Genomic DNA, 25,827 nt, shown 5'->3' on the forward strand with positions numbered 1-25,827 from the left:
GTATATGACACATATGTGGGGTAAACACCTTGATGGGGAGGGTTGTTGGGTAATCGGAAGCCCATGAGCCCCCTAGTGGAAACAGTGGGACTGAGAACCCCACCCATGTGCAGTCACCACTGCACCCTCAAAGGTGGCTGTGCTGGGGGCTGAGTCACAGAGCCAGGCCAACCCTCTAATCGCAAAATGCGGCCCTCAAGTTGGTGTAGAAGATCTCCAAACTGCTTACTGAGCTCTCTACACACCACGACCTGGACCTGGTGATGGGTGACAGGTTCCTGTCCGCGCCCGCTCCCAGTGGGGGATGAGCCCCATTCCTGAGGTGATTCCACCCAACGGTGGTGCAGGAGCAATGGACGAGGAGGTCCTGGGTTGTGCCCCAGACGTGCTGGTGCCCAGTGCCATGGCCAGCTGAGGTGGGACAGGTGAGTCTGCTGGGACCCGCATTCCCATACGTGCTATGGTGTTTATGGTGTATCAACATATGTGAGTTAGTAATAGTCAACACATTCCAGGGTTAGGTATAACAGCATGCACAGATATTCCCATTAACCCAGACACCAGATACGGAACAGTTGCATAGCAAACGGAATACATGCATATATGGGACCACAGTGGTAATAACAATGGCATGCAGGTACATTGATGTTGGAGTATTTCAACATAGCACATGCATGGAAACAGATTTAAATAATTATCAACCAGTAGCACATATGTCCCAACAGAACAGTGAAGTCATTACATACCAGTTGAGGTGGGTATTTAGTTTACTGTTGGAGATATGGTGGGGGGGATGTCAATTAACAACTAGTATATTCCTGTAGTTCACATTACTTTCCTAGTCACTGCTGTTATCTGTACCTTACAAGTATTACTACACTGCCCTATTGCCTTAGTTTGGACAGTGATATTGCTGTCGTCATCTTTATACATGAACTGGTTTTACTTGCAGTATACACTCTTACCTGGTATACCTGTGGAGGAAATGTTTAACACTGTTTCTACACATACTTCCAGATTCCAGGTTAATGTTGTGCACATAGCTGTCCATCTCTTTCTGCACAGACTCTGGCCATGTCTTGACCACAAGCAGGTGAACCAGGACATATCTAGACTATTGCCCACTTCAACCTTGAGTGACTTACCACACTCTTATACAGGCTTTCCTACACAGTTATATTATGTAGCACAGTGTGGGTGACAGTGATCAGTGATACCTTATTATTCAGAGCAACTGCAACACTCACAATTCCATACAATACCAGTGTAAACAGTACCAGTAAAGTGTATCAAGCTTTTTATTTCTCGGCACAGTGTTCGTATCCGACATACCTGTGGGAGCAATGTTTCTTAGCACTACCTGAAAGTTGCCACACAATGTTCCAGATTATACATTAGTATTATGCACATACATCTAACTCTGTTACTGTATACACTCTGGTCACAGCTTGACAACATGGGGGTGTAGATAGGACATACTTGACTTATTACTCTCATAACAGTTTCGGGAGTTACTAGAGTGACAGGTTTGTTCTCACAGATGTGTGACAATCAGTTGTATTCTCTGTTTGCTGTCTAAACATCTGGGATCATCTCACAGACTTCCCAGGGGGACAGGGTGACAGGCAGCAGATATGGGCTGATGTATTGGACATTCTGGTCTTATCTGTACAGTTGTGGGGTATGATTCTATATGCAGCCTACTCCCAGTCCCAGGATTCAGACCATGGCTATGTCTGCTACAACTAAAACACTGTCCATCAAAGTTGTGTGTGCTATATAGATATTGCTGTATATTTCCTATATGCTTTCTGTCTTATAATTCTCCTGTGGTTTTGCATTCTGACCTTGTATTACAACACTCTTATACAGGATTTCCTAAACAGTTATATTTTGTAGGACAGTGTGGGCAACAGTGATGAGTAATACCTTATTATTCAGAGCAACTGCATCAGTCACAATGCTATACAATACCAAAGTAAACAGTACCAGTACAGGGTATCATTCTTGTATTTCTGGGCACAGTGTTCGTATCTGACAGACCTGTGGAAGAAATGGTTGTTAGCACTACCTGAATGTTGCCACACACAGTACCAGATTCCACATTACTATTATGCACATACATCTCACTCTGTTACTGTACACACTCTGGCCACAGCTTGCCAACATGGGGGTGTAAATGGGACATACATGGCTTCTTAGTCTCATAAGGTTTTGGGGAGTTGCTAGTGTGCCAGCTTTATTCTCATAGATGTTTGTCAATCAGTTGTATTTCCTGTTTGCTAGCTATATGTCTGGGATCATCCCACTGATTTTCCAGGGGGACAGGTTGACAGGCAACAGATACGGGCCATTTTACTGGACATTCTGGACATATCTGTACAGTTGTGGGGTATGATTCTGTATGCAAACTCTACCACTGCCAGGATTCGAACCATGGCTGTGTGTGCTAAAACTACAACAGTTCATATCTCAGTTGCATGTGCTATTTGGATTTTGTTGTTTGCCTTTTCACTGTTTTCTATCTATGTGTCTCTCAGTTGTACTAAATGACCTCTGGGGATTACACCAGTCATATACAGGCATTCCTACATATTCTATTTATGGTGCACAGTGTGGGTAATAGTGCTTAATACAACAGTACTATTACGTGATTGCAAACCTACATTACCATATGATACCAGAGTATACACATGCAGTCCAGCAGTCAGACCTTTGTTGTCGGGCTATTATGCTTTTATTTACATACAAACTATATGAGACTCTTCCTGCCATACTCTCCGGTGTATGCAGTAATTGCCTTAATCAATACAGGTTTTATACTGGCAATCAATTTACTAATACTTTTAGATTTATTTCCTATGACAGTACATGCAAGAGTATTACTACCCTGCCTCACATTACAACCTCTCCAGGCGACACTCATAGGTTTTCTGGTTCACGGCGCACTCAGTTGCAGCTGTGAAGGACATAAGAGGAATATTTAGCCATACTTATCCATGATATACATGAGCTGGCAATTATTACACACATAGTGGAGTGATACTTACACACAGCTGGGACAGCCCCTGCCATTCTAGCCTCTTGGATTCACTGCTCCAAGAGGTCCCCCTTATGCTGCTTCAGGTCGTCATAGTGATGCCTGACCTGCTCACCAGTTTGGGGTATGCCAGTGGCACTGGTGAGGTCACGGGTGAGACAGTCTCAGGCTTCCACCTTATATTGGGAACCCTGGTACTGTCCCTGCAGCAGTCTCTGCTCATGGTCTTTGACAAGGAGTCCTGCCATGACTCTGGACTCCTGGATGCCTCAGCACTCTGCCTGGAAGCGCACACCCTCTCCCCTTACTGACATGGTGCTTGTAAGGGGAAGCTACAACCAGTTATAAGATGTATTCCTGCCTGTTTGGTTTAAGTAGGGCCAATTTCTTGCACTTTGCCATGATTGGATGGTTTTAAAGGCTAAGCTATGGGCAAACCTGCTTACCTAAGGTTGGCAGTGTTTAAAGGGGTATACCACTGAGCAAATTGAGTTAGCTGGCTTACACATTGCTTACACCTACTAAGATGGTCTGTGCAATGCTTAGTGTTGCTTACAGTAGACTTTGCATTATATTTTCTTTTTGGCATTGATTTATTATTCATTACATCTTATATATATATGTTTGGTATCCATGATTCATGTGTAAGTACACTGTATAGGGTCCTTGTGTTTTATTGGGGACTTCAACATTCTATTAAAATTACACCTCACATCTGGGCTTACTGCTGTACTCCAGTTCACATATTTATGTTATGTAGTGGGTTACAGAACATATGACTGTATACCAATTCCTTTCACAGGTTCAGTTTGATTTTACTATAGTGAGGATTTGTTTGGTGATACCACATTCTTCTGTACTGCTTTGATGGCTTGGTGGTTAACTACTGTGACTACAGTGTATAAAGTCCTGGGTTCAAGACCTGCAAGGCTGTTTATTTTGTTGCTGGGCAGAAGAAGGCCCATTGGATACGCATTTTTGAGCAGTTTTAAGTGGGCTTGCGTAGGTTTGTGCGAGGGTAAGCAATGCTAACCTCCAGTTAAATATGTTTATAGATTCAGCTTCAGTATTGCTTAACCTGTGTGTGCATTTGCTTACCCCCAAGCAAACATGCTTAAACTCACTTACTTGTGCTTAAATATGCTCACTACTACTTATTGGTGCTTACACTTGCGTACTAGTGTGTACTCCCGCTTACAACTGCACTGATTTAGACAGTAATATCTAATGGTTCTTGGGAAGGTGGGAAATTTGGAACCTGTATGGAGTTATCATTCATTACACATTTTACCTTCCATTTGTATCCATGATTCCTGTGTACATATACTGTATGAGGCACATGTGCTTATCTGTGGACTTTGCAACATTATGACACTGACTCCTCACATCTGCATTTAATGCAGTACTCCAGTTCACAAATATATGTTATTTAATAGGTTATGCAACTAAAATATTGGTCATAATGTGATTTGCCATGGAAAACGGAATGCGCTGCAGTGGGACTTGAACTGGGAATGCCTGCTTGTAAGGCGAATGCTCTTCCCACTACACTATTGCTATGCTGCTTCATTTGCATACATCGTCCTTGTTATCCTCTTCAGTCATTTAAGCTGCATTACCCGTAGCTTAGCAATGGGCAAACCCGTGCACCTATGGTTAGCTGTAATTGGACTCATAATAAAAAAAAGGTTTGTTTATTTGGTTTGTATTTACTATTGCTGTTGTACACGTGGGGGGTTGTTGCTGGGGATATGCAGACATCTATGAGTGGTCTCACTCATTCCTTTGGCCTTTCTGCTGTTCTTCATTGTGGAGGTGTGTATATTCTGAACACTCTGCTCTCAGACATGGCCCCTGCACTCTTATATGCTCCATGTAAGATTAGGAGCTCAGACAGCACACCTTCATTAATATGCATGGTGCGCTGCTGTCCCACTCCTAAACTGCTGCTTCTGTGTAGGACTAAGCTAGCCCTGCATGGAAGATTAGTAAATCTGGGGGCATGTCATAGCTATGCCAAAACACAGCACTTTACCAAAAAAATGCAGTTGTCTTGCTTTATTTATGCTTAATGTGTCCTTTTTTACTTTTGTTATATTCATTTTTCTCTTTAGAGATCTCTTTTCATGCCCATTGTACTTTTCTTGTCCTCATTTTACTCTAAACATGCCCATTTTGCTTTAAACACATTCCTTTCACTTTTCACATACTCATTTTGCTTTAAACATACTAGTTTTGGCTAATATCTTAATCTTAAACATTTCACGTAATTAATAAACCTTTTGTGCCTCTCACTTGTTTAATAAAGCAGTTTGTGTCATTGTAATGCTCTGTTTAATCGTTTTTATAAAGTAACTGTTCATGCTAGTTTTCTTTACCTTTAGTTCTTTTCTGACTCTTTTCTGTGCTCGTTTCTCTTAGTTTACCTTCACTGTTATCTCTGCACCTCATGGATCTAAATATCAATCTCTGAAATCCCATTTCTGACACCATGTTGCTTGTCTTGTCTTGATATAATTGACGAGTCTTTGTGGGTTCTGTTTAAGCAGCTTTATTATGTACAAACACATTACTATTATAGCTATTAACTTCAACTTAGGTAACTTAAATACAAACTAACTACATTCATTCTCACATGCTTACTCTCTGGCTGCACTTTCAAAATGGCACTAGGTACAACATGTGTCCATTATTTATACATGCACATTCATCACTTGCTATGCTTCTGAAAGACACATACACACTGTGCTCTACAAGTTGTATGCATGGTATGTCCATTTCCATGGGCACAATGGTAACTGTAGCATTGACCATCCTAAATATAAGGGCATTCCAATGACCTACAAGGGACAAGTTGGGCATATTAGGTTCATAAGTTCAAAATCCTAACTCCAGGAACCTTCCAAAAACCTACAGGAGACACATTCATTATATTAGGTTCATATGTTCAAAATCTTAACTACAAGGACCTTCCAGCAATCTACAGGGGACAAATTAGCTGTATCAGGTTTGGAGGGTTACAGACTCATAAGTAAATGCAATCAGGCTGCAAACCTCTACCAGCATAGCCAATAACCCATATTCAAAAGTTTACTCTGATCTCAATGAGGGCAATACTAGATAGAAGAAGGGATAATTGGAGGCTATCCATCCAGTTACCTAGGTTTACCCTGAAGGTGGCAAAGGTGCTACTCTGCTTGACATGGAGTGGAAATTTGCTTCAGATTTGGGGGATACATTGGGATATGACCTCTCATGCCAATGTACCTTATTTATCTGCTGATAAAGGTCTGTTTTTGTTAACAGGGTAATTGAGGAACTATCTGTTCTACAAAGAAATGAGGCCAAACAGAGTCAGATTCCTCATGGTTCAAAAGGCTAGACACAGATCCCCATGCAGGAGCCTACAAGAAATTGAGTACGGAGAGAGTGCTGCTAGTCTGTTGTGATAAGTAACTGGAGGTCATCTTTTTAGTTAGTATTCTCTGAGATCCCTCAAATTGACTGATATGTTTAGACATATAACATGGCAAAAACGGCATCATATTCAATGCTGGTTGTGATGAGAGGTTTGGATCTTAGGCATCAAGACACTTCCCTGTGGTACATTTGGCTGGGCACACAAACTTAAAGTGAAATTCAGCTGCAGAAACATATGGTTGTTGCAAATTCATTGTGAAGTACTTAGTCCCATGCTCACAGCTTCAATAACAAAGTGCATGGGGACAGAGGAAGTAATGTAGAAATGGCCTACAACATGGAGGGACTCCTGCCTGCTTCTGCTGTCACATTTATGCTTCAATATATACTTTATTCAATATTTCTTAGACACTGTGAAGGAGGCAACAGCCCACTCACACCATTAATAAAGGTACTGCCCCTTGCACACTACATTTTTACTGCTATTGACATGCCTGCAGGGTATCCTGCCGATTAAGCCTGTCATACTTCCTGCTGTCTCTAGGTGCCTAGGGGGCCATACATATTATTTTCCATGTGCACTTAGATACTGAAGCTGACATCTTGATTCAGCATGCTTCACTGTGCCCACAGTAAATTTGCAATAGCCATACCTTTCTGCAGTTGAATTTCAATTCAGCCATGTGTCCGTAACCAAATGTACCACAGGGAAATGTCACATGGCCTAGAAGCCTGAACCACTGATAAGTATATGCCAAATAGGAGAGAACCAACACTGAGCCCTGAGGTACACCACTGATAACCTTTTTTTGCTTTCAGAAGTAACACCTGTGACTCTAACCACATGTGAACCATCATACAACCAGCTAGCTATTCATGGCAGTACATCAAAATTTATGTTCAGATTTACAGATCAGTTAATAATGCCTCTATGGGAAATAGTGTTAAAGGCCTTGGTTAGGTCCTGAAATGCTTTGTGTACTGTATAACCATTGTCCACTACTTCTGTGACTTTTCAAAGAAATTAATGAGGTTGAAAAGGCAGGACCTTCCTTTGACAAAACTGTATCGATGAGGTTCAGGGTTAAGAGATTTTCAATGTCCAGAGTAATGAAACCTGCTATAATATATTCCATAACTTTATGGCACTAATAGTTCAATAGTCACCAGAGTCTGTGGTTTGGTCAGCTGTATGTAATGGCATTAAAATGTCTGTTATCCAGTCTTCAGGAATATAACTAGGGGAAAGGCTTTGATTAGAGGTTAAGTAGGCGTTCAGATAGGCCATATCCGATACTGATGACAAAGGCAAATTTGTATTTTTGTGTGTGTGTGTATGTGTGTGTGTGTTTGTGTGTGTCAGTAGAAATTTGGCATGTTGTCTGGTTTCTGCATCATCAGTTCCTTAACATTGTACTACGACATGTGGAGGACCATATCTGGTTCCTAAGGACAGCAGAGGAGACAATTAATACTGTGTGTACATTCTATGAGCTTGTATGCTTCCCTGCACTCCTCAGTGCCATATATTGCACCCATGTTTCTATTAAGACTCCATCTGGCCCAGGCACACAGAGATAAATGAATAGGAAGGTCTACTATTCTGTACACTTTCAGGTAATTTATAATGCCCAGGACATTATCCACAATGTGTCCATGCACCACCAAAGCACTTCACATGATTCAAATATTTGGCACATGCCAGACGTCTTACAATGGTTACTGCATGGGGATATCCATTTAGTTAATAGGTGCACACTCACTGCAGACAGACTTGGATATACAAACAGCCACTATGCATGCTGACAGCAGGACATATATAATGCTGTAACTTGTATGTTGCAAGTGATGCTAGAAATGCTCTTGAGCCATGGGTGATGCCCCCCCCCCACATTAACAACCAACATACCATTGAAGAAATGCTTATGTGGACTTTTTTAGAGATCCATTGTTTAAACACCTCTGGTGAGGTACTACAATATATCCTCTGACATATACAACAAAATATTTGTAATGTGTGTGTCATACTACACAACATGGTCTTGTAAAAACAGGCATTGCAGGTGGAAAACATCACAGTAGGCATACCATACATGATACAATAGCAGGGCAGTGAGGTGATGGGTGGAAAGACAATGCAGCAGCAATACTACTGCCATGGCAGCAGTGGGCATGATATAATGTGGGGTAGGTCACAGAGAGTGACATTGATAGTCTCACACAGTGAAAGGATGTTGGGTGTCAGGTATCATATCCTGTGGTGATAGTGGCCAGTGTCCACTCTGCTGGCTGTCAGGGATTACATCCTCCAGTGACGAAGTTGTAATTCCACTATTTGACCATTGCTGGTGTTCACTGTACCAGCCAAGCTGTGCTGACACTGGATCAATCCCATAGCTGGGATAGTATGGAACTATGGGACCTTACATACTGATGAAGCATCCCATGGTTAGAGCACAACAAACATTACCCATGACCAGGCATGACAGGCCCTGTGCTGCATGAGACACTGAAGGTGCGTCTGGATGTTAAAACTTCACTCCTCCATATGACACCCTGTGCATGTCCATCTAATGTCTGGACCCGAATGGCCACATACATGGTCAGAGTCACAGGCTGGATAGCAGTTGTAATGTGTCACATGGATGCACCTATGGATGTGATATTTGCCACCAGTGACCTCAGTGGCACTACCATCTCATCGTATTGGTACTCCAAATCACTTCACAGTTTGTCCTTCTGCATGTAACAGAGTACACTTATCATCTTCACAGTGGTATATATAGCAGTTATCTGGATCACTCATCTGCCCATCTATCGGTTGGTTTTGAGGGTTGCATGCATATCGTGGATGGTATTGGAGTCATAAGAGCATCAGATTCCCCTGTGTTTCTCCCTTTTGAGGTATGCCCACATCAAAGTAGATGCTCATGTCACAGCAGCATGTGTTGGAGACACATAAGGAGCACATGTGGGACTCTCAACTACACTTTGTACATCAGGCTCATTTCAGACCAAGCACTCAGCAGCTTCCTCTTCAAAGACCTCTGTATCTCTGGATGTGTGAGTTCCCTCTGCCTCCAGAAGTGTTGCAGACAGTGCTACTGTGCCATTGGATCATGCCATCTGCAAGTTGCCATTACTATCAGTCACAGTAGCTGCTTTGACATCAATCCTTTGCTTTCTCATTGTGCTGGACTCTTCAACTGTAGAGCCTGTGATGGTATTACAAATATAAAACCTTTGTAAGCCCACAGTCTTGTGCTCTGAGTATCTATCTGTGTCTTGCATACTCAGACATTTGTTAAACAGTGCAATAAAACAGTTTGAAACATGGACCTTGCTTGGTAGGATGTTGCACCTGCAGAACACTGGTGCCTACAGATAACATGTGCAGGCAACCCACAGTCACATCCTCTTCACCTAATGCACAGGTACGTGTTATACCATACTATTATGGTCAATACTAACTTGGGTGTTCCCCTACAGAAACACTTGTAGTGTTAGGTCTACATCCAGAGTCAAGCCACCCCTTGGTATAAGAGGGTGGTCCTCCTGTCCAGTGAATGGTACCAGTTACTCCCTCACCTCTGTCAGTCGCTTCAGTGTTGGTGGGCCTCTACTTGTGGTTGTCTGGTCCACTGCAATGTTCTCAGCCTTTCACTTTGTATGCAAAATCATGTTTGTAACACTCCTTTAACCCATAGGAATCTATTATGCCTGCCCATGACATTCATATCTTGAACCATACCCTGTAAGAACTGGTCCCTGCTCTGATGGTCTGTTCTAACTTTGGACAGTATGTGTATACTATGCATGAATAGAGCCTGTTGCAACATATCATTCTCCTGACTTGTAAACTTCGCAAGGCATTGCATCCCCAGGTGGCCATACTAGTACCTCTATATCTGTGAACAAAATGCATCAGTCAGTGAATGTACGTGCTGGGCTATGGCATGTGTGTGTGTTAATGAACATAGCCTCCTCCTCTGTATCTAACTATTTGCAATTACTCATCTGCAAGGCTTCAGCCCATATATGATATTGTAACCTTGCAGGTATACAGGGTCAAGCCAATGCTGCATTCTGTAGGCAAGGATATCCCATGCAGTTTCTTATGTGCACTGTGTGACTGTGTGATGGCCCTGCAAGTGACATATGAGGACATCTGGGTGCCTATGCCCTTACACAATTTGACAAATGTCCATCCTGTGCACCACCATCATGTGTGCCATACCAGAAGTGGAATGCCAATATGTGAATCACCCTTGCATATATTTCAGTTATGCATATAACACATCAACCATCCTTCACCCTATAGACACCACAAGTAATGCAGGGGATCCAGCAGGTACATTATGAGCCTGGTTTTCATTCCTTTTCTCTAATGTCCTTCTACTACAGAACTTTTATAGCAGTCACATTAAATTCCACTTGTGTATATATATATATATATATATATATATATATATATATATATATATATATATATAGATATATAGATATATATATGTAAAAGTAGTCTTGCACAAGATGGTGACAGTACTTTCTGTCATGCTAACATGGGGCCTTGGCATGGTGGGTAAGCAAACCAGGCCAGATAACACCAGTGTCTGTGAATTGCTTCCTCTGTGCACTGCACTAACCATACCAAGCAGCATGAGGCACATGGCTTCTATGCTAATACACAAGGCCTGGGAGTTCATGTGGTATCATGGGGCAGCACTAAATTGTGTAATATGTAATTTAGAAATGCATATCCGTGCATTTGTGTGTGTTTAGCATATTGCTCCTTATAAGGACTAGCTAAGTGGCCGTGGCCACTTAATCATCCATGAAATCAAGGACTCTAGCGTAGTGTGTCAGGAACAGCAAGATTTTCTTGCTGTGCCTCCAGACACTTTAAGTATCACATGCTGTTGTGTTGTGATGACCATCTTAAAAAGGGCAATGCCTGGTATGACTTGGTAGGCTTGATGTCCAGTCCCCCATACAGGAGAACAGTGCAGGCATTTATGCAATGGCCTGAAGCAGTGAGACCCTGACCTGCTCCATCAGTGACAGCAGAGGTTCAAGACATGCACCCAGAAATATACTAAGTTTTTTTTGTCCATTTATGCCCTACTGTTGCAACTGTTGCCTACTCATGCTTAATAGTGCTTAATTTGTTTTACAGCTGATGATAATTACTGCTTGAATATGGTTGGCTGCTGCAGAAGCAGGAGCAGCTCTTCAGATAGCAGGTGTGTACTTGTTGTATATTATTCCCATGTGCCACTGCAGAGGTGCTCATGAAATATGTGTGTGCCTATCATTTTCTTCTGAAAGGCTCCATTTCCAGATGGTACAGTCCCACAGACACTTCTCCAGTACTGCCAGGATTGTGCACTTTGCTTGCCTGGACATATTTGGTATATGCTTCCATCATGGAGCTGATACACATTCTAGAAGCTGCTGCACTATGTACTTCTGTACTGTAGTCTGTTGTTATGTTAACTAACAGTGCAAGCGTACTGGTGCAGTTTTCACAGCATCAGATGTTGCTGATAGTACAATGTACCATGCAGGACAAATGTCTAAATTCTTTGTGAAGTAAAAAGAATTTAGATATCTAGTCTTCGTGATAGTTTGCACTATAATCAGCATGCTCTCAGGAAGTTAAATGTACTGAAAAAATGAAAAAGTGTTCTGAACAAACGGTTGAACAAGGTGAGTGACACACTAAAGTCAATCTTTATACATAACCGTGGCTGCACAACAACAGTCTTCCTCCATATATGCCTGTTTAACATTTCTTGCATATCTTAAGTCTGGAAGTAACAGCAACAGTTTCTTGATAAACGTATTGATGCTCAGCATTCACATTACCACTGTCTTTCATTTCTATGTACAACATATTCATTGGGATTGACCCTTACCTCATATGAGGAAAACAATGCGTCATAGGCAAAGATGGTAGCAAGAAATCACCTAAACTGTACTTCTCTAACTAACTTCTGTGATTAGCACTAACATAGGACCACAAAATGTCATGGTACATGACTCCACAGCACTTAACAGATGAATAAGTTTGAGATGTAGTTATCAGCATTTACAGTTTACATCTCTCAGTTTTTGATCCCTATATTCAGAAACAAATCTAAGCATAATGAGGAAGAAGCTGTTTCTTGTAATCAAGGGTATCAGGTTTGATTCCTTCCTGCTCCATTTGCCCACTTGTGGGACTGAGCAAGTCACTTGATTAGGCAGTTCTCCCAGTTTGCCCTGAAAAAGGGACGTGTGTGTTTAGTGGGCTTGTCTGGTTAACAAATGTATAAAATAAAAAATAAAATATGTCATTATTCAGTTACTGAATACAGAATTCAGGAAGTTTACATTGTGTCCACCTCCATCCTAACCTTTCCAGATTCAAAGACAGCCCTACATGGTGCTTTTGCATGAAGAACTAAAGCACCACAGTGGGCTGTCTCTGAGGCCATGGTGGATGCTAATGAGATATTCCAAGGGAGAGACATATGCTAATTAGACATGTGCTCTCCTCTGGAATTGACGCAGCAGAGAATCACTCAGCTGTGTAGATTAGCACAGCCACTTCTGGCCACCATAGTAATGAAAACAGCCAAAAGGCTGTGTTCATCCACTGTGTTAGAGGTAAGTGCTGGGGAGTATAATGGTCAGGTAATATTAGGGTTTGTGTGTATGTCTGTGTGTGTGTGTGTGTGTGTGTGTGTGTGTGTGTGTGTGTGTGTGTGTGTGTGTGTGTGTGTGTGTGTGTGTGTGTGCATGTGTGTGCGTGCGTGTGTGTGCATGTGTGGTACTGTAAGTGACAGGCAGCATGTGTGAATATAAGTGTAAGTTTATGGCTGCCTGGGAGGTATCAGTAGGGAGGTTAGTTAGGGGGTAGGTTGGGTGTGTGTGTGTGTGTGTGTGTGTGTGTGTGTGTGTGTGTGTGTGTGTGTGTGTGTGTGTGTGTGTGTGTGTGTGTGTGCATATAAATACATATAAAGAGAGTGATAGATATAATGTAAAATGAATGTGTGAATATGTGTGGGAGTGGGTGGGTTGGATTATCTATCATACTTCCACACACCCATAGACAAATGAGCAAAGCCAGCAACAGTGGGTCTGCGGGAATCACTAGCCATCAGAGAGAACTGTAAAGAAATGGGTCAGAGGGGGCCGCCATGCAGCACAGAGAAGATCTACATCTCATGCCTGAACAGCACTTAAATAGAACAGGGAATGGAGGGGGGGGGGCAGAAGCCACCAGGGAGAAGTTTTACATTTTGTGCCAGAATGACATGTAAACAGAATCGAGATTGGCGAGAAACACAAGCCACCAGGGAGAAATCTTGCATTTTATTTCTTGAATGGCATGCAAACAGAATGGAAATTGGGGTGGGGAAACACTAGACACCGGGGATAACTCTTTAGCTACATGCCTTAAGGGCACTTACATGTAACTTTGGTTGTGGGGAACACCAGAGATACTTTAGTGTGCCTTAAAGACATTTACAGAAACTATTAGATACCAGCAATACTATAAATAATGTGCCTTAAAGGCACTAAAGTGCATTCAAACCTGTGACTACCCACTTCCCACAGAGGATATTAAACCTCTGTGTCACTACTAGATGCTAAGAATATAATTAAAAAATGGTCAAGAATTAATACCTAAAGTATACAGGAGGAAAACAGACTTGAACCATACACCTTTGCATTTTGGAAAGCTTTTCTTTAACCAGCTGTGATACCTGGTAAGCTAGTGCAGTAAGGATTTTTAAAGCATATATTGAGGATCTTGGGCAATTACTCAATGTCTGTAACAGTTTATGAGTTACAAGGGAGAGGGACAAGGAACATAAAGCATGCCTCTCAACCTTGTAGCATGAGAAAAAGCACATAACCAAAAGTAATGGTGGGGCAAATGCACAGATTCTAATTTTTCCTCTAAAAAGTTATAAAGTCACTAGTCTGTGCAGTACCATGCATTTACTGAAGGATCCATCCATCCTCAACCCCTTTCCCCATCTTATAGATGGGGTCAGAGTGTCACTTCCACAGTGACAATCATCCTGAGTCAAGGTTTACACCACTAGGTGGCTAGCCCTGCAGCAGTAGTTCATTCACACCACTCACTCACACACTCTCACCTATGGCCAATTTAGTGTGTCCAATCCACCTACTGCATGTCCTTGGAATGTGGGAGGAAATCAGAGGTACCAGAGGAAACCCACATGACCACAGGGAGGACATGCAAACTCCACACAGAAGGCACTCCAGCCAAGAATTGAACCAGAGACCCTCTTGCTGTGAGACAACAATGCTAACCACTGCACCACAGCATTTACTGAGGGATATAACGTGTGAAACTCAAATGTCTGGCATTAAGGAATGCCTGTAATCATCTGTAAATTACAAGGGTAGGGAAAAAGGAGACATCATGGACATTCTACCAATAGGGAGAGGGTTATTTGATGTATGTGTTTGTGTGTGTGTGTGTGTGTGTGTGTGTGTGTGTGTGTGTGTGTGTGTGTGTGTGTGTGTGTGTGTGTGTGTGTGTGTGTGTGTTACTGTAAGTTTGTGTGGGGGAGTGAATTATGGTGGGTGTCACTGTTACCTACCACAGGAAAGTGCTGACTTGCATTTGCAGTATTTAATGGCGAGTCAGAGACAACCAAATTAACTGATAATATGGTCTTTCCTTACATCCTTTTTAGGATATGATGGCTGGCTGAAAGTCAGAATCTGTTAACATTGTCACTGTTAGTGTGTGATGCTGCCCATAGCTGAAGTTGTCCAGCTTTTAATCGCTTGTAATATTTATTTTTTAGAGAGGATAATTCAAGCGTCCCAATGATAAACTTTTCTCAAATGTTGTACCTTACGGTATAAATCCACAGAAATTGGAATACTGGTTATCAATTAGTGTGAAACTCAATTGTCCTATATAAGAATTCTCTTCCTCAAAGGAAAATGGGAAGAGACAAGATAGCACCTTTTCTTACACCCAGATGGCAAGTGGACTGATTTAAATATTAGTGTAAGAGACTTATATGGTAATTATACAGTTACTACCAAAAATGTATAATAGTTATAATATCAGCTGTTGGACATGTCGTCTAGTGCTCAGTTTATTAACATTGTCATATCTTTTGTGGGAGCACACAGTTAATAGCACCAACCTTTTAAAAAGAAAAAGACAGACCAAAAGCCATCAGAAAAGACAACTAATCAAATACTTCCATTTAACTTCTCTGTTTTGTCATTTGTTATTATCACTATGTTGGTAGTTACTTTGCTCTTCACTGAATGATCTACGTCTGCCTGGAGTTCAAAGGTACAAATACTTTCTTATGTAACAACCATCTAGTTGAAGAACTTGCTCAAAGTCACACAGTATGCAGATGGAGAAGGAAGATTTCTACTTCGGGGCTGAGTTATAAAGCTTAGCAGCAACTCATATGCTGTACTGTCACCAGATAAAGGCTTTGTAATCACTTGTGTCCATTCATCATTCTGCATCAGTCCTCCTCCAGGCTTCAACAGTTCAGAGAATATAATAATGATACATGAGACTCTGATGAAGCCATTGGACATGGCTATAATTAATTTTATAGTGGAATTGTACAAGTATGTGGCAAAAGTCAAAGACATTCAGAATGGCAAATCATTATCTTCTGAGTGACATTTTTTGGTTCTCAGTGGCCTGTTTTATCTGTAGCTTTATTGGTGTCAAGGACTTTCATCTTTTGCTCTTCTGTGCAATTGTTACCAAGAGGTTTTCTTCCCCTGTGGGGTCAGACATAATGCTAATTAAGTACAAGGCAATGAAGAAGCTGGAAATAGCTTTTATCTTTTTTTCAAACTACTTCTGGAATGTTTTTTTTCCTTCAGTGTTTTGCAGCTTGTTAGTTTCTGGTCTCCATCTTTTCCACCTTTTAAGCATTTTGCTCAAAAGATGAGGCTCATGTTTACTAGTTCCATACCCTCATAGTTTTTCAAAGGTGGAGCAAAGCTTACAGTTCTCAGGAATGGTAGATGTTTCAAACACTTATCTCGGCAGGAAGCCTTGAACGATTTGCTAACCATCAAAACTTACACTCATATATTGACTTTGCGTGAGATTACATCATCAAAGTGAACACTTAATTGTATCAGAATTTGAAAGACAGCTATATTACCTCTACTGCAATGGATGAACATGAATTTTGGGCCATGCTCATTACAATGAGCAGTAATGACAGGCCATGTTAATTTATGCAGTTGCATAAATTCCTTACAGCTGGCAGTACCAGAGGAGAGCACAGAGCTAATTAGCGTACGCTTCTTCCCTGGAATGCCACGGTAACACTTAGTATGGCAACAGAGACAGCTCACAGTGGTGGTTTTATATGTTTTTGCAATGGTTACCAATCAAACATCTGAGAAAAAGAGACCAATGAACTGTTTATTAAAGAAAATGCAACTGTGTGACTAGAAGTTTTGAAATGATGAGAAAAAACTGAAGATAGTACTGGTGGCTGACTTCATTCAGCAACACACTAGAGTGAAGCACTTACCTAAACCAGGAGAGTCATTACTGTTGTAAAATGATGGTCAAAGATTAACTGACAGAGGTAACAAAAATATATGTGGCACTGCTACAAGAATCAGAGTAGCAAAAGCTATGTAATTCCATTTTGACACAGATGTATTAAGTATTTCGCAGTTCAAATACTGAGATATTCTAAAGTGGGCTGGCCTTGATTTTTGTTAATATATCCAGTTACCGTGAATATTTTTCTTTGCAGGGTGAGATATACATATTGACTTATTTTTAGGCTGTCACCACAAGCTTCCCCAAATCTTTTTTTTATTCAGTTGTACTAATGTGTGAGAAATCTAGTTAGTGCAAAATTTTATCATGCTACATGATTAATGTTCTGTCTTTTAAAATAATTTGTGCCATTTGTGTTTTCACAGTAATGGAAAGTCATCTCCTTCTATGTCCCTTAAAATCATGAAAAAGTTCAATGTTGCAGATTTTAGTTCATACCACACAAGGTCAGTGATTCTTTTCAGATCTACGGAAGAAAGTTATTACGTTCTCTGCACCTGAAGTGAAAACTTAACGTTCCAGTTCCAGTCTGCACCCATTTACTCAAATAAGAACCCCCAAAATACATGACATTAGTATGACAAGAACTTGGGTCATGATATTTTCTGTTGCAGGAAGAAGACTTATAAGTTATTGTCCAATAAGAGGTCTATGAATCTTACCTGGTATGAAAAAGGTTTTTATTAAGACTTTCTAGCTCCTTCGGTCTGTGATTCAAAGTCACTTGTCTGAAATGTGTCTAGAATATAAAAAGATTATTTTCAGATGCTGTTGCATGGCACAAATGCATATATATATATATATATATATATATATATATATATATATATATATATATATATATACAGTAATAAAACAAATATATATTGCAGTGAGAAGTTTATACTGTGGATGTCTCTAATTCATTTTAGCAAGTATTACAAGGAACTGTTTTTATCTCTAATACACACTGCATTATTTAACGCACATTACTACAATATTTTTGTACTTTCCCAGATGGCATTTGATTCAGGACTACAGATCTTATGACCTAGAAGTGTCATTTGCTGAGACGGTACTACACCAATATTTTTATTTTATTTGTTAAACAGGGAAACTCACAAGGTACATTTGTCTCTTTTAAGGAGCAAGCCAGAAGCACTGGCTGGTTAAATAAGTGTCTCAAAGTTACACACACAAAGCAAATAGAAACAGGGGAATTAAAACCAGGACTACAGGGTGAAACTCATTAGGAGCTCATAGCCTTAATCTTCTTGCTAAACTGCAGGTCAATGAGCTGGAGGCTTAATGTTGCTCTCACAGCTTCATGGGCAGCCTGTCAGTACTGTACCTTACTCAGAACAAACTGGCTTCATGCATTAGTCTCACATAGCCAGGCTAGGACTCTATGACTGTATGTTAACTCAGCAGTGCCACGTCAATGATCTAAACAGTTGATGTACTGCTCAATTTCTAGACCAGAACTGTTAAACTGATAAAATAGCTCAACAGCCACTGGAGGTGCCTTATTGCATTGCTTTTCTCAAATTAGGCTTAACTATACAAAGCCATCATGTGTATGAGTTGTGGATGACAAATGAGTACCCAGTCTAGCAATATATTATTTGGGAGGAGAAACAATTTCAGCACAATTAAGCAATAGGAATAGCAAAATCATTTTATGGATGACATCAATAACTTTATGCAAGTAGCTGAAACAAAACACTGGAAAAGTGATAAGGCCTCAGTTGGGAGGTTGTCATAATGGTTAAGGTGTTTACCTTACACACTTAAGGTACAGCATTTGATCCTCACATGAGGTAATTAGCTAGGATTAAAATGGCTTAGGGCAATTAACCTAATACTAACCTATGAATCTATCTATTCCTTTCAAATATACATGTCTCTGTCAAGTTTTCAAACTCTTAATGGTTCAAGCATTTAGACACTGAAAAAAGACAGAATATAAAAGATGTGAAAGAAAAACTTTTTTGCAGGGCAATCCCCCTGCTTCCCATCATCCATTGCTACTTAGGTATACCATCTTCAAGATCACAATACAGTGTGGAAAGTATAAATTCCCACTCTCCAGTGTACTGTTATCTCATACAAGCAAATATCGGCAAAGCTCAAGACATCAATTTTCAAACTATTTTGCTGGCATTTCAAGTGCTCAAACTTTTGTTAGTTCAAGTGTTGGACAGGAACCCATCTCTTTAGATATATCTATATATATATAAACACCAACATAAAGCCATTTATGTAATGATTTCATATTCTACCTACAGAAAAACACAGATAAGTGCAATCTTTGTCTTTTATCTATGTATTTAACACCCTTCCTTCCTTCCAATAACCATTTTGGAAAAAGGCCTGCCTATAATCGCCTTAAAAACATGCCAGAGATCAGTCTTACCCCAGAACCAAGCACCAATACTTAACTCAGTACAAACTGGATTCCTGTCCTACTGCATGGCTATCTTCTTCTCCTGTCCACCTTCACCTTCAGAATGCTGCACAGCAATTTCAGACCTACACTTAAAAAGCACCTAGTATAAAAGTTTCACCCTATAACTTTTGCTCTGACAACATAAATCTTTCATTGTAGAAAGACCACAATTCATCCTATTTGTAAGACAGAAATGTTTTATCAAAACATTCCAGGCTAACTGGAATCATCTTCCTACTAATTTACATAAAGAAACCCTACACCCGCTGTTCATGAGAAAACAAATTGGTCACCTACCTTAAGGACACATACACCTGTAAATGTTTCATTGATAACAGCTGGCACACTGGGCTGTCTTTCCCACACTGCTATTGATCATATCTTAAAATATACAAACTAAGCATAAGTACATAATGCCACTACCACCAAAACAAACTGTATGTGTTTCTTTAAATATATATTTATACCTATACATATCAACACACACACACACATACATTTTATATATATATATATATATATATATATATATGTATATATATACATATACATATATATATATATATATTTGTGCATTACGTACACACATACATAATTACACACACACACACACACACACACACACACACACACACACACACACACACACACACACACACACACACACACACACACACACACACACACACACACACACACATATGATTACCTAATAATAAAACAACAACAAAATGAAATACTGTTTTATGCTGGTGGGCAAGCCCTCTTCACTCCCCAACCCCCTATTAATTATATATACCAACTCAGAAATCACACAACAGTGGGGAGAGGGTAAATTCCCCAGTCCCTGTTGTACTGCGATCTTGCATACACAGCAGTTAGGATTAAGAGACTTCAGTCTCTTAAGCAGACAAAACAAGGAAAAAGAATACTCAGTCTTTTGCACATTCAATATTGCAACCATATACATATATTAACTTCTGAAACAATGTTTAGTCACTATTATTTTACCTAATGATATTGTACATTTATGCAAATATTACTTTGCTTGTTATGGCTGCACTGGCCATAGCAGGAGGCAACCTGTGCAAATAATGTGTACAACCAATGTATTATATATTTAAGTAAATGGGTCTATATTATTTCGGCAAACACTTATTCATTGACCCCTATTCAGTGAAAATCGCTGCAGCGATTAGCTGAATTTAACAAGGCAAGGAAATACTTGCCTGCAGCACAATGGACCAACATCTAAGTGAATCAAACCCACTCAAGTAGGGGGATTCACCCTATACACCCCCCTAACTATATATACCAACTCCGAGATCGCACTACAGCAGGGTTCTGCAGTTGGCCAACTATGTCTTTGCCCTTGGTAAATTCAGTGAATCACTGAAGTGATTTTCACTGAATAGAGGTAGATGAATTGGTGTTCGTCAAAATAAAATTTTGGCAAACCAATATAGACCCATATAAACAGTTGTTTTCTTAAAACAGTACTGTCTGCTACAGGGCAGAAATGTAGATAGTGCCTTGTGTCTCATAACATATAAGTATAATTACTTGCCTAGACTTCAGTTTGATATCCTTCTGTATTATAGGTCTTTTTACCTAGTGTTAGATAATGAGCAGAGAAAGGTGAGACTTTAAGGTTCTATGATCCTTGGTGGTACCACCTGGAGTACATGACTGTAATCCAACTGACCTGTAAGTTATACTTCTAGCTTCAGCTTAAATATTAAGGTATTCTTGACCACTATTAGTAAAGTAAAAAAATAACAAACAAATAATAAACATTCACAGAGATCCTTCTGTAGGTTTAAATCAGTATACATTAATTTGTCCGAAACACATTTCAGCAGTCGTACGGTTAAATGTTGAATCACAACACTCCGAACATACCAAGATTTTGGAAATGGTAATCTCGATAATGAGATTCAACCATTTTTGAAATCAAAAATGTTACATGCAGCATTATGCAGGGGGTAAGCCCCCCCTGCACCCCCCATGTAAGGGGCTGTGCCCCCTACTTTAATATACAAACTCCGAGATCACCCTACAGAGATGGAAAGGATTAATTTCCCGATCCCCGCTATAGTGCGATCTGGACCCAAAATGCTGACTTCAAATGAGCGAATGCCAATGTGCATTCGCTCATTTGAAAGTCGCACCTTTTTTTTTTTTCGTAATTTCGGAGATCTGGAGGTTGTACTTTTGCACTTTGACGAATCGTACAACCTCCGTATGAACAAATGAATGTATACCTTTAAATCATCTGGTTTATTTCTTTATGACTTCTTTTGTCATAAACAGACCATCAGATTTATATAACAAAAGCACTCATAAGGAAATAAATAAGATGATTTAAACCTACAGAAGAATCTCCGTGAATGTTTATTATTTGTTTGTTACTCTTTTACTTTACTAATAATGGTCACAAATACCTTAGTATTTAAGTTGAAGTTAGAAATATAGCTTGCAGGTCATTTGCATTACAGTCATGTACAACTGGTGGTACCACTAAGGATCACAGAACCTTAACAGCTCACTTTTCTTTGCTTTTTAAAATATAAAATAATGCAAAAGCAAACTAGTCTGGCTACCATAGTCAAAAACATAAACCTGAACTTTCAATAGAGCAAGTAAAATTGAAAGAAACAGATAAGCGCTTTTAGGATTAAAATAAACCCTTCATCAGATGTAATAAAACATATATCATGTGATACGATTTAAATTAAAAAATATCCATTCACCATTCAAGTAAAACACACACACTTTTACATATAGGAACCTTTCAAACAAGACCAATAGGGTCGTCATAGCTAATGGGATTTGAATATATAAACAAAAGAAAGAGGACTGACCAAATCATCAAATACATAGCGGTATACATCACTGACTAAAGGTGTGCCAGTTCTTAATGTTATGTGTGTCATAATGAAATCACATATAAGTAAAACCTCATGTATATAAAAATAAAAACAAAAGCGCCATGAAATATAAGCAAAACAATTTCAGTATACAACCACAATAATGAATTATAAAACTGTTCTTCAATCCATCACATATATAGCAGTATGGGTCTACTTCAAATCAGTGAAAGCTGACATTGTCGAAACCAATTCATCGAGACGAGTTTGCCGAACGTGCACATAACTGAATCCCAGAACATTGTACACAATCTCCAGATATATCTAACCAAGCTGCCAAATAAAAATGGTACAACAAACCAAGTAAAACTTTCTGATCACATACATTAATAAAGAACTCACCCTACACTGCACACACATCCACTACCTCATCTTCCCATAACTCCTACATGTTCTTAAAGAAATAATTAAAACAGCACAATAACTGAATAACACCATTTGTGCAGGGGTGCTTGCCCCCTGCACTCCAACACCCCCTGGAAATTAATATACCAACTCCAAGATTGCACTACCATGAAGAAAAGGGCATACTTACAGGTATGTTAATAGTGCTGTGACTAACTACATGGCACTAACCTCATTTCAATGTTCTGGGATTTGACGTTGTCAGACTTCAATTATGTGCATATTCGGCAAACTCATCTTGATCAAATAAGTTTTGACAATGTCAGCTTTCCCTGATTTGAAGTAGACCCAGCAGTACACACCCATCTATTCTAAAGCAACCAATCAACAGAGAAACTTGATGGCCATGAGCTGCTTTTTGTTAGCCCCAACAGGGAGAAGCTCCTTGTACGGGTTTGGAGAGCCCAACAAGAATACCACTCCACTACAGGTGATCTACTTGCATTTTTTGTTAGATAATGAAGAGTATAAACAGAGACCTGTGAATAGTTTTATCTGCAGAGTACATGATTGTTGGGTCTTACTGAATGATCACTGCTTTTAGTGTTCAAAAACAAATTTTACACACGTAATATTGGCCTACATGTGTAGCTTTACAGTACTGAACTACAACTGTAGCTTTATAATGACCTACTTGCGTCTTGTCTTTTCTTCAGTGATTTGTGAAATACTGCCTTTGTGGCTGAAAAGGGTCAATGGAACAACACATTTACCCAGTAAACTAAAACAAATAAAAAGAAATAATAAATGCCAAGTAATAAACTATACTCACATGCTGTTGATTTTTTTCCCAGCACTACAAGCATCACCTTAAAATGACTCCCCTACAGTTGCTCAAGGTGAAATTATTTGAGTTCATTTGTATGCTGAAAAAAATATTGCAGACAGAACGCCAGTCACTTTTTCCCACAGGAAGTCATTGCCGATGTGATTTCTAACTGTGTGCTGGCAATGGTGCCCTTCTATTGGGAAATTCTTTCTTTCTTCTCACTAGTGTAATCATGGAGTTGGTATATATAAGGTTGGGGGTGGAGCACTGCATCCCACATTGGGGCTGCAGGGGCAGTTGCCCCCTGCAAAAAACACAAAGTTAAATTTTTCACTCTTAAAGTTAAATTTTTCACTCTTTTGTGTTTTGGGAAATATTTTGGATCATCGACTTTGTGGAAGTGAATGATTCATAGTACTACCCACTATAACCACTGCCATAGAAGCTTGCCTTCTTGATGTAACTGCATCTAATTTATGTTAATGTTCTTATGCAGTCCAGAAGTGTTAGCATTTATAGCTGTAGTATTTTTTTTTTGGGTGGGTGAGCTTGCGTGCATGCATGTGTGTGTGTGTGTGTGTGTGTGTGTGTGTGTGTGTGTGTGTGTGTGTGTGTGTGTGTGTGTGTGTGTGTGTGTGTGTGTGTGTACATGCACACGTCTCTGTTTGTTTGCGTCTGTGTTCCCATCTCTCCATTAAGGATCTTATTAATACCATGCTCTCTGTTTTTCAAAAAGACAGGCTGTGTAAAATCATAAATTCAGTACATGTAAACTGAATTATATTAGGAGTTAATACTTCATGAGGAAGAGTTTATAAATAACGAATACTTTCACTTGCATACACTCTGCTAGTTAGGAAATTTATCCTTACATGGTTGACTTGCAACCATACAAGATTACCATTATTTGTCCTTGACAGGCATCACAAATAATAAGATGTATAAGCCCCAGCAATGACAAAAGGTTGACATTAATGCTTTAGTTCTGACACTAAGACTGTAAATCCTATTGTCCTAGGGCAGATATGTGTCCTGTTTGCACTACCAGGTGTTTGCTATGCAATCCTTTACTTTAGAATCATAGTCCATGAATAATTAGGCCCTTCCAGCCATGCAGATAGTATATTTATTGAGAGAATCCAATACCTAGTAATCCAAATAGTTCTGCATTGAACAAGCACTTTACCTTCAATATCATTTTTTCTCAGATCATTACAGCATCTCTGTTTCTGCTTACATACTGAGAAGGTTTCTGCAACTTTTGACACCATAGTTACTCAATATAAACATGTAGATTTATGGACTACACTGGATTACCTGGCTAACAAGCACTAAGTTTAACTTTTGCAGTGCCTGTAAAAATCCGTGCATCTTCTGGACTTATTGCCAGCATTTCCATTGAAAAAAAATAATTAGCATTACTCATAACATGTGCCAATCAACCAAGTAACAAAAATAATAAATCTGTATTACCATCCATTGAATTTGTATGTAAGCACACAATTCCCATATTATCAAAACAAGTTGATTATTATTTATGGTTTGCGTTTCTGCAACATTACTTTACTTACATTATGTATTTCATGTTTGTTAATTAGTTTACTCTCACTGAGAGACAGGCTGCTGTAAAGAGAATACTTGAAGATAAAAGCTCATAGCAAAACACCCAAGGGATAATTTAAAACAGCAAATCAGCCTAAGTGACATGTGTTTGTAGAGGTGGAAGGAAACCACAGTGCCAAGGGAAAACGCAAAACGCATCCCAACACAGAACATGCACACTAGGTTGTTATATACATCATGCACACTGTGCTAGGTTGATTGGAGGAGTATAATGGAGTCAAAACTGCATGTCAGCAGATAAATATGTCCACAAGAAAAATGGATAACATTTTTTACAGGGCACCCCAGTCCAATGTCACTCCATTGCAGGGGAAAAGGTGAAAAAAAACAGCAGTTTTGCTTTTATCAAGATCTTCAGCTGATGCGTAATTTTAGCCAGATAGCACTTGGCCAAGTAACCTATTCTCCATGCAATACTGCATCTAAAGAGCATCTGGAAACCATGAATAAACTAAAGGTTATAGAAATGGGAGTCAGTAGAGTTATGCACTGCACCTCCATGACATAGGTTCATAGGTTCATAGGTTCATACTAGGCTATCTGCCCGAGGGCATTTACAAGCCTAGCCCATAGTTTTGTGGCTTACGCCACCCCTTTAGTATGGGGAACTAT

At 39.7% G+C, this 25,827-nt stretch overlaps 1 protein-coding gene across 2 annotated transcripts in view; it reads right to left on the reverse strand.

Moving 5' to 3' along the window:
* CCDC60 (coiled-coil domain containing 60) overlaps nucleotides 1-25,827 on the reverse strand; it is a 751,208-nt gene that overhangs the window by 456,829 nt on the left and 268,552 nt on the right. For both annotated transcript variants that reach the window (XM_044068284.1, XM_044068283.1), the window contains exon 3: nucleotides 17,723-17,799. In XM_044068284.1, coding sequence (XP_043924219.1) covers nucleotides 17,723-17,799 — 77 coding nt within the window. The remainder of the gene's footprint in view (nucleotides 1-17,722; nucleotides 17,800-25,827) is intronic.

Source organism: Protopterus annectens, chromosome 4.part0 (assembly GCF_019279795.1).
Source record: "Protopterus annectens isolate FY-2018-M chromosome 4.part0, PAN1.0, whole genome shotgun sequence".
NCBI lineage: Eukaryota > Metazoa > Chordata > Ceratodontiformes > Protopteridae > Protopterus > Protopterus annectens.